The sequence below is a fragment of the Ranitomeya variabilis genome, chromosome 6, assembly GCF_051348905.1.
Source record: "Ranitomeya variabilis isolate aRanVar5 chromosome 6, aRanVar5.hap1, whole genome shotgun sequence".
NCBI lineage: Eukaryota > Metazoa > Chordata > Amphibia > Anura > Dendrobatidae > Ranitomeya > Ranitomeya variabilis.
Genome location: NC_135237.1, coordinates 463,929,282 through 463,943,856, shown reverse-complemented (window position 1 = coordinate 463,943,856; position 14,575 = coordinate 463,929,282). Strand labels below are relative to the sequence as shown.

Below are 14,575 nucleotides of genomic sequence, written 5' to 3'. Positions count from 1 at the left end.
GCAAAACATTAATAAATAAAATTTCCCTCATGTCTGCTTTACATCAGCACCATTTGTAAAATGTTATTTTATTTTGTTAGCATTTTAGGAGGTTAAAAAATGTAGCAGTAATTTTTCATTTTTTCAATGAAATTTACAACATTTATTTTTTTAGGGACCTATCCATGTTTGAAGTGCCTTTAGGGTTCCCATATATTGGAAAAAAAAACAAACTTATCCCATTTTAAAAACAGCACCCCCTGACATATTGAAAACTGCAGTCAGGTAGTTTATTAACCCTTTAGGTGATTTTTAGGAATTAATGCAAAGTGGTATGACAGAAATGAAAATGTGTATTTTTACCACCTAAATGCCTCGAACTTCTGTACAGGTTACACCAGCCATCAGACTCTAAGGTCACTATTGGTCATGAATTGCCATGGCAAACATCAGGACCACACAATCATGATCGGAGGGCACCTATTGGGGTAAAGAGGAGCCCCTACACTCTGTTAACCATTTATATGATGTAGTCAGTATTGACAGCAGCATCTAAGGGGTTAAACAGATTTGGACGGTGCAAACACTGATCGTGTCTGATGCAGAAAGTTGTCATCTATAGTGTACAGCCGACAGCTGCTGGATTGTCACCTGTGTGGGGAGGCTATTGGCGGTCATTAAGGACCAGTGTATCATGTTGTGCTTATTTTTCGATCATGTTACTGCTCTTCTTATTAGTTTCAGAGTAGATGTTCCTCAGTGTAAGTTCACAATGATCTATATTTCAGGAGGGCCTGTTGTCTGGTGAGCCTGGCACCGATGATGGCCGCTTTTACTTTCACTTGGGGGATGCTATGCAACGAGCTGGAGACAAAGAGGTATGGAGTTCATTAAAACGTGGGGAACACCTGTCAACATGAAGCACTTCTGGAGGCAATAATCGGCTACCATCTGCTTACAGTAGAATGTGTGATGCATTTAGTTATGTCACCTTTGCTGCTACTAAGACTAAGGCTGCTGGGAGACAAGGGCAATTTACAATTTTAACAGTTTCAAGCTACAACGCAAGACCAAAAGGATAGATTTCATGCAGCTATGAGCACTTCTGTGTACTGCAACCGTCACGTGAAAATTAAGGTGTAAGTCTTCATATAGTTCCAGCCTAAGGCCTTTTTTACACTGCCCTACTGCAGACACCTCCTAGTCCTGGTAGATGGGTGACATTTAGAGATGAAGCAATATATTCAATGCGAATTGAATGTGGGTTGCATTTTATTTTAAATTCACTGGACCTGGCTATTTGGAACAATTTCTGATTTTGATTGATGCAAATCTCTTAAAAATTACCCACCAATGATTTACACAATGTGAAGGATGCATCAGCCAAAGAGGACTCACATAACCTCAGGTGTGACCAGGCGGGTAACCAATAATTCATTCATTGCAGCTTTCACATTACTTATTATAGCACTCTGTATCATAGCCTGTAATAAAAGCCAAGGCTGGGAATCCAATGCACCAACCATTTTTGGGTAAATTTTTTAGTGAGAGGTCACAGTTCACAGGTTAGCAGCATAAATAGGGAGAAAAGGCACCCAAACTCTGGATATACTGTACAGATAGCATGTGATAAAACATCAGTGAAGAACCATTACCATGCCTTTACCCTTAGCCATGTACAGTGGGGAAATAAATATTTGATACACTGCCGATTTTGCCAATTTTTCCACCTACAAAGAATGGAGAGGTCTGGAATTGTTATCGTAGGTAAACTTCACCTGTGAGAGACAGAATCTTCAAGAAAATCACATTGTATAATTTTTACATAATTTATTTGCATTTTATTTCATGAAATAAGTATTTGATAATTAGGACCAGTAATTAGGACAGTTTTGAAATTAAAATTTTGTTTGGACTTCTTTAAATTGCTTCATTCACGAATCTGATCTGTCAAGTAGTTGAATGCTGACATAGTCCTACTTGTTTTCTGTTCCTCCCTTAATCTAACATTTCTAGAAATCTAAAATATATTACTTTTTTATCAGGCATATACTTGGTACGAGGTTGGACACAAGAGGGGCCACTTTGCCTCCGTTTGGCAAAGGTCTCTTTACAATGTGGATGGACTAAAAGCTCAGGCATGGTGGACTGCACGAGAAACTGGATACACGGATTTAGTCAGGGTAAGTCTTAAATGGATATTTTAGTAAAATAACCAGACATCATGTACAGAATTGATTGTCGTGTTTCTCCTGTTCTCCCATGAGTACCAGGTGTATTCCATTTGTGACTCATTATATATTGCTGGCCCAGTTGTCCAGTACCAGCACTTTTTCTGTCCAAGTGTAAAGCAATGGCAAATAGTCATATACATAACGTTGCTGATTTTCCTCTTGTAAAAGCTGCACAACCAGTTTAAGTTTATATAAGGTTATATCATAGAATATAAGAAAAGTAGAAGAAAACTCAGTCTGGAAAGTTGTATGTGAGATGGAGGTAGATTAGGAATTAGGGAATTTATGGTGTGACCAGTAGACCAGAAGATGGCTACCTGCATGCTTCCAACATGTGCCATATGTTGATTTCTTTTGGGGCATAAGACTTTTATGATTAGATATTGGGGCTCCAGACAGGAATGAAGTTAGATTACTGTCAGTGGAGAGATTGCCTACTGGATTATTATGAAGTAGAAGGTGATGTAGCCTAGGTATTACATTACCCCCAAGAGTTGGACAGATGGATTCTTGCCTTATGTTATTTATCAAGGAGATGTAAGTTATGGTGAACCCGTCACCTCTCTGGGGTAGCAGACAGTTGTGATTTCAACCGCCCGTCTGTTTCTATTGATTTGCTTAAGTTTGTCCAAAACTACATTTTATTTGATACAACTCACAAATTGAAATCTGACATATTTTATATATATATATATATATATATATATATATATATATATATATATATATATATATATATATATATAGGCTCACCCCACGCCTTGCTGATGACCAAAAGTGATTCCTTTATTACTGTGCATAGAGAAATCTATCAATCAGTCACACTGTATGGAGGAACCTATGGCTCATGAATGTGTCGGCCTCCTGGCTTGCAGCTCTCTACATCAAGTAAAACATGTTTGACCAAAGGATAGAAAATACAGAATATGTTTTTTGGCCTCCATTTAGTGAATGGGAGTCTGTAGGAACGTTATGGTATTTTGTGCCTATACAGCGTAGATAGCTGTTGGCTGATTGTTCGGATTGCAGCTATCTCGGCATCCTTTCCCATACACAGGAATGCTCACTCCTACGTTCTTTATGAGAGAGCTGCTACCAGACATCTCTGGTGGTGGTTTATTTCAGAAAGAACAAAGGTCCAATATCGGACTCGCAAGATCCTTAACTCTCCAAACATCATGCGTCTGGAAATCCCACACAGATCAGACTGTCATCCTAACCAAACTTTATCAATGGATTCTGCCAAAATTAGTCTAATGTGTATGGGAGGGGCTTTATTTTGTTCTTTTATCAAAACAGGGCTTCTCTTACCTGTTGGCTTCTAAGACAGATCAGCTACATTGAAATCAATGGAGCTGAGCTGTAATACCACACACTACTGGAGGACAGGCAGGGGTGTAACTACAACAGGTGCAGGGGTTGCAATGGCACACAAGGCCGTGGAGCCTAGGGGGCCCTAAAAGTCCCTTTGGCCAATAGAAAAAGACTATTGCTATTAAAGATTTAAAATATTTGAGGGCCCCGTTGGAGCTTTCGCATTTGGGCCCATGAATTTCAAGTTACGCCACCGAGGACAGGTGTGCCAATATTTTTGAGGAAGAATGAAGCATTGTTTGGCAATGTCTAGAAAATTGCTGTAAGCTTTATTCACACATTGTATTAGTATTTCATCAGTATTTGTATGCCTAAACCAGGACTGTTTCCTAAACACAGAACAGGTGTAAATTTTCAATTACATATTTTTACTGCAAGATACACTCCTGGTTTTGGCTTGCAAACACTGACGCAAAATACTGACCAATTACTGACGTGTAAATAGGCCCTTTAGGGTTTGTAATTACGGCATCTTGTTCACATAGATTCCGATAAAAAAGCTAAATGCTAAAAATAATGAACATATGCACAGCTATTTCAAAACAACTTGCTGTACATATTCTCAGTCTTTTTGAGTCTTTTAACCACTACAGTTTTCGAAAGCCGTAAAGGGGCTAACAAAGTGACTGACCCCCATTCTTCATCCGGATATATATATATTTTTATATATATATATATATATATATATATATATATATATATATTTATATATACTGGAGACAATCACCAAAGAAAAGACGCAAGAAAAATACGCTTCAGGACAAACGATGCCACCATGTCCTGAAGCACCTTCCTCCGGTAACACACGGTACCCTGTCATCTAAAGACGCCGCATGCAAATAACCTGAGACTGAGCAACAATACAGGCATGAACTACAGACGTGGGTGCTACTGTTCATGAAAAATAGCAGACCCCTTTTTCCTGTAATCTCATGAAATCTTTGTTGCCCTGCTTATTTGCCTCCTAGAACTCTGTTTACTCATTTTATAGAAGAACTGAACTATTAAGAGTATAATGATTCCCAGCGCGATTCATTCGTACAAGAAATTGGGACTTTTGTAATCAGAATGCTATTGTTCTGTGTCTCAATAGTTAAGCAGCTGGAGAATAATGTAGTAAGCCATACTTATTACCACATTCTCAGTAGACCCTTAAAATACCAGTAAAATAGACATTTATCACTCTGAAACATTGCCTATGAATAATGAGTATCCTATTATTCACCAGATTGATTAGCAGGAGTTCAATTATTCACAGCGTGATTCTCCTGCGTTCTAGTGGGACCGTGCATTTCATACACTGCATTGCGTGTCAGTATACCTGGCTTCTCTTTATAATGAGATTGTGCAAAGGACTCTAACCTCTTTTTTTCCTAGGTGTGAAATAAATCCTTAAGATCCTCAGGAGTTCTTCTAAAATGGCCTATTCCTTTTCACACCACAGTCATTCGTGGCATTAAGCAGTGTTCTGCATACGAATTTGAGATATCCCTTACTTCTTATCAAAGTGAAAGAACAGACTCAGATCAGACACAAATATGCTTTGTATATCAATGCCTTAAGGGAAGCTAGTATTGAAAAGTGAGTTATTGTTTAAATCAGGTTTTTATGTTAAATGTATTTTAAAACATTTTTTGGCAATTTTTTTTTTACATATCACAATTTTGCAATTTTCACAGTGATCTTTTGGGTTTCCACTTTCTAACTCCCTCTTTTTTCAAGAAATTCACATGTACATTAGCAGCAGGGAACAGATCTTGATCCCTTTTTGTATTGATGCATCTAATGAGCATATGCAAATGCCAGTGTGAAGGGAGAGAGGGAGCAGGGTCAGCTGTGACATGTCTATTGTGCATGGTGGATGCTGTGTTACCAGATGCTACCTGTCATATTCCTGCCTCTGCAGATAAGGAGCCTGCTGAAAACTCTTCCTGAAAGGACATAAAGTATTAGTCAAAAAAAGCCGCAGTGGCTAGTGTGAAAGTTGCAAGATTACTAATTTTTATCATATAAATAAATATATATATATATATATATATATATATATATATATATATATATATATATATATACAATGTATATACTCATGTATAAGCCGAGATTTTCAGCACATTTTTTGTATGCTGAAAACTCCCCCCTTGGCTTATACATGCGTCATGGTCCAGAAAGCCGGCGAGGGAGGGGGAGCGAGGAAACCAGTGGCTGTGGCAAAGTGACAACTGCAGCCGCCGGCTTCCTGAAGACATCAGTACTCACCATCCATCGCTGCATCTCCGTCCCTGCATCCCTGTCCCGGCAGCTCTTTCCTGTGCTGAGCGGTCACGTGGTACCGCTCATTAAGGTAATGAATATGCATGCGACTCCACTCCCATAGGAGTTGAGCGCATATTCATGACCTTAATGAGCGGTACCACGTGACCGCTCAGCACAGGACGAAACTGACACGCTGGGACAATGGAGATGCAGGGATGTTCAGCGACGGCGCGAGGATGGTGAGTATGATGGGTGAGTATGACGGGGAGGACGCCGAGCCATACATACAAGGGGGAGGATGGGGGAGCCCAGCCATGCATACAAGATGGGACAGGGGGAGCCGAGCCATGCATACAAGATGGGACGGGGGAGCCATGCATACAACAGGGGGAGCCACACAGAGCAGGACAGGATGGGGGCATACCAGGGTAGGAATGCGGGGACAATACATACCCGGCTTATGCTCGAGTCAATAAGCTTACCCAGTTTTCCGTGGAAAAATTAGGTGCATTGGCTTCTGTATATATATACATATATACATACATACACAGCGGGCAAAATAAGTATTGAACATATCACTAATTTTCTAAGTAAATATATTTTTAAGGTTCTATTGACATGAAATTATCACCAGCTGTTTTTATTAACCCATCCAATCCACACAGGTAAAGAAATGTACCCATAGATATCCATGAAATTAAATTGTGTGTAAACATGAGAAATGACACAGGGAAAAGTATTGAACACGCTTACTGAAATTTAATTAATACTTCATACTAAAGCCTTTGTTAGTGATAACAGCCTCAAGACACCTGTGGAGAAACTAGTCGAATGCATTGCTCAGGTGTGATTTTGACCCATTCTTCCACACACACACTCTTCAAATCCTGAAGGTTCCATGGTCTACTTCTATGAACTCTGTGCTTTAGTTTCTTTCATAAATTTCTATTGGATTCAGGTCAGGTAACTTCTAAACTTAGATGGATAATGAAAAAGGGCAAAGAATACAGCAAGGAGATCTATTTTTGCTTCATCCACTATATTCATTGTAGTTCAAAAAATTGGAGTAATATTCAATATGTAAAAGGCATCAAAAAAATCTTTATTAAACAGTTCTAAACACATATATTGAAAAAGATCACTATTCACAAGCAAAATCAAAAAAGGACCAATGACCCTAGTAAAAAGCATTAGTCCAAGGCATTATCTTTCCTCCATCACGCATATCTTCCCTACCTGATCTATCAAAATAAATGAAATCACACTTTCCCCTGTCCCCAAAATCCACACCTCGGAGTAACCCTTGACTCTGCCCTGTCCTTCAAACCGCACATCCAAGCTCTCGCCACCTCCTGTCGCCTCCAGCTCAAAAATATTTCCAGAATCCGTCCTTTCCTCAACCCACACACTACCAAAATGCTCGTGCATGCCCTAATCATCTCCCGCCTCGACTACTGCAACATACTCCTCTTTCGCCTACCTTCTAACACTCTCGCACCCCTCCAGTCCATCCTTAACTCTACTGCCCGACTAATTAATCTTTCTCCTCGCTACACTCCTGCTTCCCCTTTTTGCAAATCCCTTCACTGGCTCCCAATTTCCCAGCGTATCCAGTTTAAATTACTAACATTGACCTACAAAGCCAACCATAATCTTTCTCCTCCGTACATTTCCACACTAATCTCTCAATATCTTCCCTCACGTAATCTCCAGTCCTCCCAAGACCTCCTCCTCTCCTTCACGCTTATTTGCTCCTCACCCAATCGCTTCCAAGACTTCTACCGTATATCACCCATCCTCTGGAATTCTGTGCCCCAACACATCCGGTTATCCACTACTTTTGGATCCTTCAAAAGAAACCTGAAAACCCACCTCTTCAAATAAGCTTACAGCCTGTAAAGACCACACGGCCACCTCAACACCATTGGAGCTACTGCAACCCTCGACCTACTGTCTCCTTCCCCATAATCCTGTAGAATGTAAGCCCGCAAGGGTAGGGTCCTCTTCCCTCTGTACCAGTCTGTCATTGTTAGTTTTGTTTACTGTAAGTGATATTTGTATTTTGATGTAACCCCTTCTTATGTACAGCACCATGGAATTAATGGTGCTATATAAATAAATAATAATAATAATAAAGGCATAAATATTAGTACATATGCAGTCATAGTGAAGACATCATGGTAATAGCCAAGGAGCAGGCTGATCACCAAGACACATGTCTACCATGGCAGCAAAACACGAACAGTCAAGAAATCAAGGCAAGTGCAATTTAAATATAACTATGCTGCAATGATACACATAGTATCAGGGACCAAACCATCTGAAATGTGGAACAGGGTACTCCCTCAAAGCATCACTAAACTATATTGCAAGTCAGAGACAACTGTTCAATTGTGTGCATTAATGCAAACTAGTGGTGGTCTCCGAGGTGGTCTCCGATTTGTAAGTGCTCGGAGATTTACTTTTCGTTGCCTCAGCTACATGATTTACAGCTGATAGACAGCTTGAATACATGTGGGGATTCCCTAGTAATCAGGCAACCCCCACATGTACTCAGGCTGGCTAGCTGCCGTAAATCATGCAGCTGTGTCAACAAAAACTAAATCTCCAAGCAGTTACAAATACTCGGAGACCACCCGAGCAACGAGTACACTCGCTCATCACTAATGCTTACCCATGATGTGAGGACAAGTATGCCGAGGAACCAGGCACGATCCCGACTCGCGTTTCGCGTTAGCTTTATCAAGAAATTCTTGCCCTAGGGAGTCTTCTCCACCACTAGCAGTATATTCAGATTGCAATACCTTCCGCCCCATGTAGTCCGAGTCCATCATTTCCTGTAGCTTCACAGGCTGAGTTCGCCCCAGGCCCCCGACGTCCATCTTGAGGATGCCCCAGGGCATGAGACATATTCACACAGAAGGGTATTTTCGGCAATCCACTGCACTGAGTATTAGGCCTTCGCTGTCCCTAGCAGCCTCTTGACTTAAGCCTGCTACTTCACACAATGTTCTCCACACTCTAACTGGCCCTGTCTTGGACTTGCAATTTAACCCTTGGAGTGTCACTGAGCAAACAAGCAGCCCCTACCACTGCTACATATGGTCCCAGGAACATACTTTAAATACTTTATTAAAAGTTGTATTTTATTAGTCTAATTTTTGCTATAGCAATGTGTGAACATAGCCTTAGATTATCTATATGCGTCTAGAGAAAGCTTGAGTCTACATCTTTGTGGACTTTTTCAAAGTATTTTTTTCATGAGGTATCATTTCATGTCACGAATAGAGTGAGAATGGAGCGATTCATAGGGGTAAGCCTTGCTAATGGTTCCCTTTGAGGTTAAACACAGAATAATTTAGATTCTGCCAGTACTCCTGCAGCCAAATGAATCTGAAAGAAATAATACATGTATCCCTCCCTGCTTTTGGTAAGGAATTTAGAAAAGTTGAGATCTCAGATATGATAGATGGTGCTCAACTATACATATATTGTCCACTAAAAATGACCATTATTATTCTTTAGTTGCCCTGTAGCCAACACTTCATCAAAGCATTTCCACTGGGAAATAACAAAGTAGAGAGGAGTGAACTGTAAAGTTTTAGTAGAGCGCTGTCTTCACTGATGATTAATTGCAGTTATGAGGCCAAATGTAATCACTTTACCAGTATATTGCATCAAATTTCATGTCACAGTAAATATATACATAGGACAGGTTTTGTCAGACATCAATCATAAGTATAGTCCACTACTCTCACGTCTAGGGATATTAATGCTTCTTCCTGTTCCAGTGTTTTAACCATTCTTTTTAGCATCAATTTAGCATCTGAAACTGTTTTCTGAGACCGCTCATGGTTAGGATAGGGTGTCAATATCTAACTGGTGGGATTCTGACTACCTGCACCCCTCAAGAGAACCGGTATGAATTGTAAAACCAAATCTGATCAGTATTTACTTGGATCTGTGCAGGGTAAATAATAATAGTGACAATGTGCCCTCCGGTACTCCGCAACCCTTCACTCAGCTGATCATAGGGGAGCTGGGAGTCCATTCACAACATCCCTTATTAAAGGCCAATCCTAAGGATATCAATATCAAAACACATCAATATCAATGTCCTAAAAGTGTTTTTAAGTCATTAGTCATATATCATGAGTAGGGAAGAGGAATTTATAATTCAGTGGCATCACTGCTGCCTTGTTGTCAATGCTTTCTATACTATTGTCTTTGTATACTGTAAATTCTGATTCTCTCGTACCCCCTGGATTCAATTTGATTCATGATAATTTAATCACTGAAGTAAAAAAAAGCTACATTGACAGGATTGTGATAGACAACTAAAAAACCTCTAGAGAGTAGAGATAACTTCCCGTATTGACACAAATAAAGTGCCAGAATATATAACCTATAAAAGTGATCCTGTCAGATCAAACAGGGCAAAAGAAACATATGTATGCTTCTACTTAATATAACAAATTACAGGATCAAAAACAAGGATAACAGTAGTAAAAAATATAATACTTTATTGACATTAGAAAATATTCAATATAACAATGACTAAATACGTAAGGTTTTTAAAACGGACAGCAAAGAGAAAAAAGGAAAACAGTCAGGGACAAAAACGACATTCCTCTGAAAAACCAAGTAGGGGCCAATACAGAACAATCCAAAAAATGTGTATATAATAAAGTTGTCAGTTGCAAACAATATATAGGACACTCAGTCCTTGGAAGGTTATTATCATGACATCACAATACAGTTATGCATATATCGGTAGACTTCTATCTAGTGCCATATAACGCCATGTGGCAGCATTTAGTATAACAATCAGTTTGAGTATAAAAAGTCAATTTGTATATAACAAGAACCTCTTCATAGTGAAGACGGTCAATATCACATTAATGACTTAAACTAGAAAAGAAAAGTACCTGTAGTCATGTTTGAAGTGTAAAGAGCAGAGGAAAATGCCTCAGTACCCTGCTGAGCTGCACCTCGACGTGCTTTTTGTCCGACAAGGCTTCGCCAAGTCCTGACAACTTTATTATATACATATTTTTTGGATTGTTCTGTATTGGCCGCTACTTGGTTTTTCAGAGGAATGCCGTTTTTGTCCCTGACTGTTTCCCCAATTTTTCTTTGTTGTCCATTTAAAAATCTCACTTATTTGGTCAGTGTTAAATTGACTATTTTCTAATATCAATAAAGTATGATATGTTTTACTACCCTTGTTTTTGATCCTGTCATTTGTTATATGAAGTAGAAGCATACATACCGTATGTTTCTTTTGCCCTTTTTTGATCTGACAGGATCATTTTTGTAGGTTATATACAGTTAAGTCCATATATATTAGGACAGAGACAACATTTTTCTAATTTTGGTTATAGACATTACCACAATGAATTTTAAACAAAACAATTCAGATGCAGTTTTAGTTCAGGCTTTCAGCTTTCATTTGAGGGTATCCACATTAAAATTGGATGAAGGGTTTAGGATAGTGTTTTTCAACTCCAGTCCTCAAGACCCCACAACAGGTCATGTTTTCAGGATTTCCTTAGCATTGCATAGGCTAGTATATGCATAGGCATAGGCATTAATGCTTGAGCAGGTGATGAAATTATCACCTGTGCAATACTAAGGATATCCTGAAAACGTGACCTGTTGTGGGGTCTTGAGGACTGGAGTTAAGAAACACTGGTTTAGGAGTTTCAGCTCCTTAACATGTGCCACCCTGTTTTTAAAGGGACCAAAAGTATTTGGACAATTGACTCCAAGGCTATTTCATGGACAGGTGTGGGCAATCCCTTCGTTATGTCATTCTCAATTAAGCAGATAAAAGGCTTGGAGTTGATTTGAGGTGTGGTGCTTGCATTTGAAAGGTTTTGCTGTGAAGTAAACATGCGGTCAATGGAGCTCTCCATGCAGGTGAAACAAGCCATCCTTAAGCTGCGAAAACAGAAAAAACCCATCCGAGAAATTGCTACAATATTAGGAGTGGCAAAATCTACAGTTTGGTACATCCTGAGAAAGAAAGAAAGCACTGGTGAACTCATCAATGCAAAAAGACCTGAGTGTCCACGGAAGACAACAGTGGTGGATGATCGTAGAATAATCTCCATGGTGAAGAGAAACCCCTTCACAACAGCCAACCAAGTGAAAAACACTCTCCAGGAGGTCGGCGTATCAATATCCAAATCTACCATAAAGAGAAGTCTGCATGAAAGTAAATACAGAGGGTTCACTGCACGGTGCAAGCCACTCATAAGCATCAAGAATAAAAAGGCTAGACTGGACTTTGCTAAAAAAACATCTTAAAAAGCCAGCACAGTTCTGGAAGAACATTCTTTGGACAGATGAAACCAAGATCAACCTCTACCAGAATGATGGAAAGAGAAAAGTATGGCGAAGGCGTGGTACAGCTCATGAACCAAAGCATACCACATCATCTGTAAAACACGGCGGAGGCAGTGTGATGGCTTGGGCATGCATGGCTGCCAGTGGCACTGGGTCACTAGTATTTATTGATGATGTGACACAGGACAGAAGCAGCCGAATGAATTCTGAGGTATTCAGAGACATACTGTGTGCTCAGATCCAGCCAAATGCAGCCAAACTGATTGGTCGTCGTTTCATACTACAGATGGACAATGACCCAAAACATAAAGCCAAAGCAACCCAGGAGTTTATTAAAGCAAAGAAATTGAATATTCTTGAATGGTCAAGTCAGTCACCTGATCTCAACCCAATTGAGAATGCATTTCACTTGTTAAAGACTAAAATTCAGACAGAATGGCCCACAAACAAACAGCAACTGAAAACCACCGCAGTGAAGGCCTGGCAGAGCATCAAAAAGGAGGAAACACAGCGTCTGGTGATGTCCATGAGTTCAAGACTTCAGGCAGTCATTGCCAACAAAGGGTTTTCAACCAAGTACTAGAAATGAACATTTTATTTAAAATTATTTAATCTGTCCAATTATTTTTGGTCCCTTTGAAAACAGGGTGGCACATGTTAAGGAGCTGAAACTCCTAAACCCTTCATCCAATTTTAATGTGGATACCCTCAAATGAAAGCTGAAAGTCTGAACTTCAACTGCATCTGAATTGTTTTGTTTAAAATTCATTGTGGTAATGTCTATAACCAAAATTAGAAAAATGTGGTCTTTGTCCAAATATATATGGACCTAACTGTATTTACAGGATTGTTCTTAGATTGCTTTAATTAGAGATTTTATCTTTTGTAGTGTACAGCTAGCTTGGCCCAGTGTGTGCAGAGGTTACATTCCTGGAGAGAGGTTAAAGGGGTTCTCATCCAGGGAAATAAAAAATTATCTTAATGCTCATACCTTCATAGACTATTAGGATAACATGAATAGTGCTGTTTTCCATCCTCACAGTAGTTGTAATTCTGTGACTCTGGAGCTGCTCCTTGATGATCCCCCAACCTTCTGGGATGTTATGGCACACATCAGGGGACGTGGCTAGCAGCCACCTGCCCCGTAATTAATACTATCTGCTTTTTTTCCATCTGATATCAGGGGGTGTGGTCTGTTCACCCCTGCTAGCAGCAGCAAGCCCCCCACTGCTAGGTGCAGGCAGCCCCTGTTACCGTCTGCTTGTATTCAGTCTGAGATCAGGTAGCGTGGTGGTGCGTGGCCTGCTCCCTGCTAGTTGCTGCCGATATATTCACGGACCCATTGACTTTCATTGCCAAGTTTGATCAACATGGGACATTCCTCTTTGATTCTGAACAGACCACTCGGTCCACAAGAAATCACGGACATTAGAACAGCCCCATGGTCTTTCATAAGTACGAGTGTGATCCATGATATACATGATCAGCTTTTGTATGCAAAAAACGATGTGTGAATGAGCCCTAACAGTTATCCTAGCAAATATTCAGTCGCTAGTCAATGTAGTGGTGGGATCCTTTGATGTGACAAAATTAGTGTATAAAAATGGATTGAAATGAATGTTTACTTTGAGTTTTTTATGCTTTTGATTGTTTTTTATCTTAGTGCTCTAAGTAAAATATATAACATACCATAGCAGCCAGGAACGGTGTAGACATAGCTTTGTATTATTATCATGTTCCTCAGAAGTGACTGTCTATGTGAGTGGATAAGAACATTTTTTATGTAATGTATTGGAGAACGCTTTACAATACTTCATTTTCTTTGAGCGTCTTTCCAGTAATGAATGTTAGTCCAAGTTCAGCGTAGGTGTAAAACTGCTTTGGGGATGCACGTTACTGTCAAAACAGGAGGCTCATTAGCTCCTCGGAGACAATGCCTCTGTCACGCTATCACTTCACAAATGACAATCCGAGCTTTTTCATCTACAGTCAAAGCACGACAATTACTGTGTTTAACTGATTCTGTCGCCTGCACACAATGGAGTCGACCATGTGCCGGGCTAATATTTATGAGTATGTAAACTGTGAGCAAGAGCCTGTGCTGTCACACAAGGAATGGGTCGATAGTTACTTGTGGTACGCCATACAATGTACACTCATTTGTATATTTACATGACAGAAAATCGGTATTTTTGTATTGAGGAATATAAGATGAGGCTCACAATTTTGACAAACAAGACAGACTCCAAACTGATTAGACTTTAGTGTTAAAATATCAGTCTATTGCTTAGGACAAGTTTACTCAACGTGTATAGTTGTGAGAAAAAATATCCTAAAACAAAGTTAAATGGTCAGTGACTTTTCAACAAACTTTACATATATCA

The 14,575-nt window shown here is 39.6% G+C and overlaps 1 protein-coding gene across 6 annotated transcripts in view; it reads left to right on the top strand.

Annotated features, from left to right (window-relative positions):
* Positions 1 to 14,575, top strand: part of ASPH (aspartate beta-hydroxylase) — a 221,653-nt gene that overhangs the window by 191,642 nt on the left and 15,436 nt on the right. For all 6 annotated transcript variants that reach the window (XM_077270552.1, XM_077270548.1, XM_077270549.1 and 3 more), the window contains 2 exons: positions 768 to 857; positions 2,025 to 2,162. In XM_077270552.1, the coding sequence (XP_077126667.1) occupies positions 768 to 857; positions 2,025 to 2,162 (228 nt within the window). The remainder of the gene's footprint in view (positions 1 to 767; positions 858 to 2,024; positions 2,163 to 14,575) is intronic.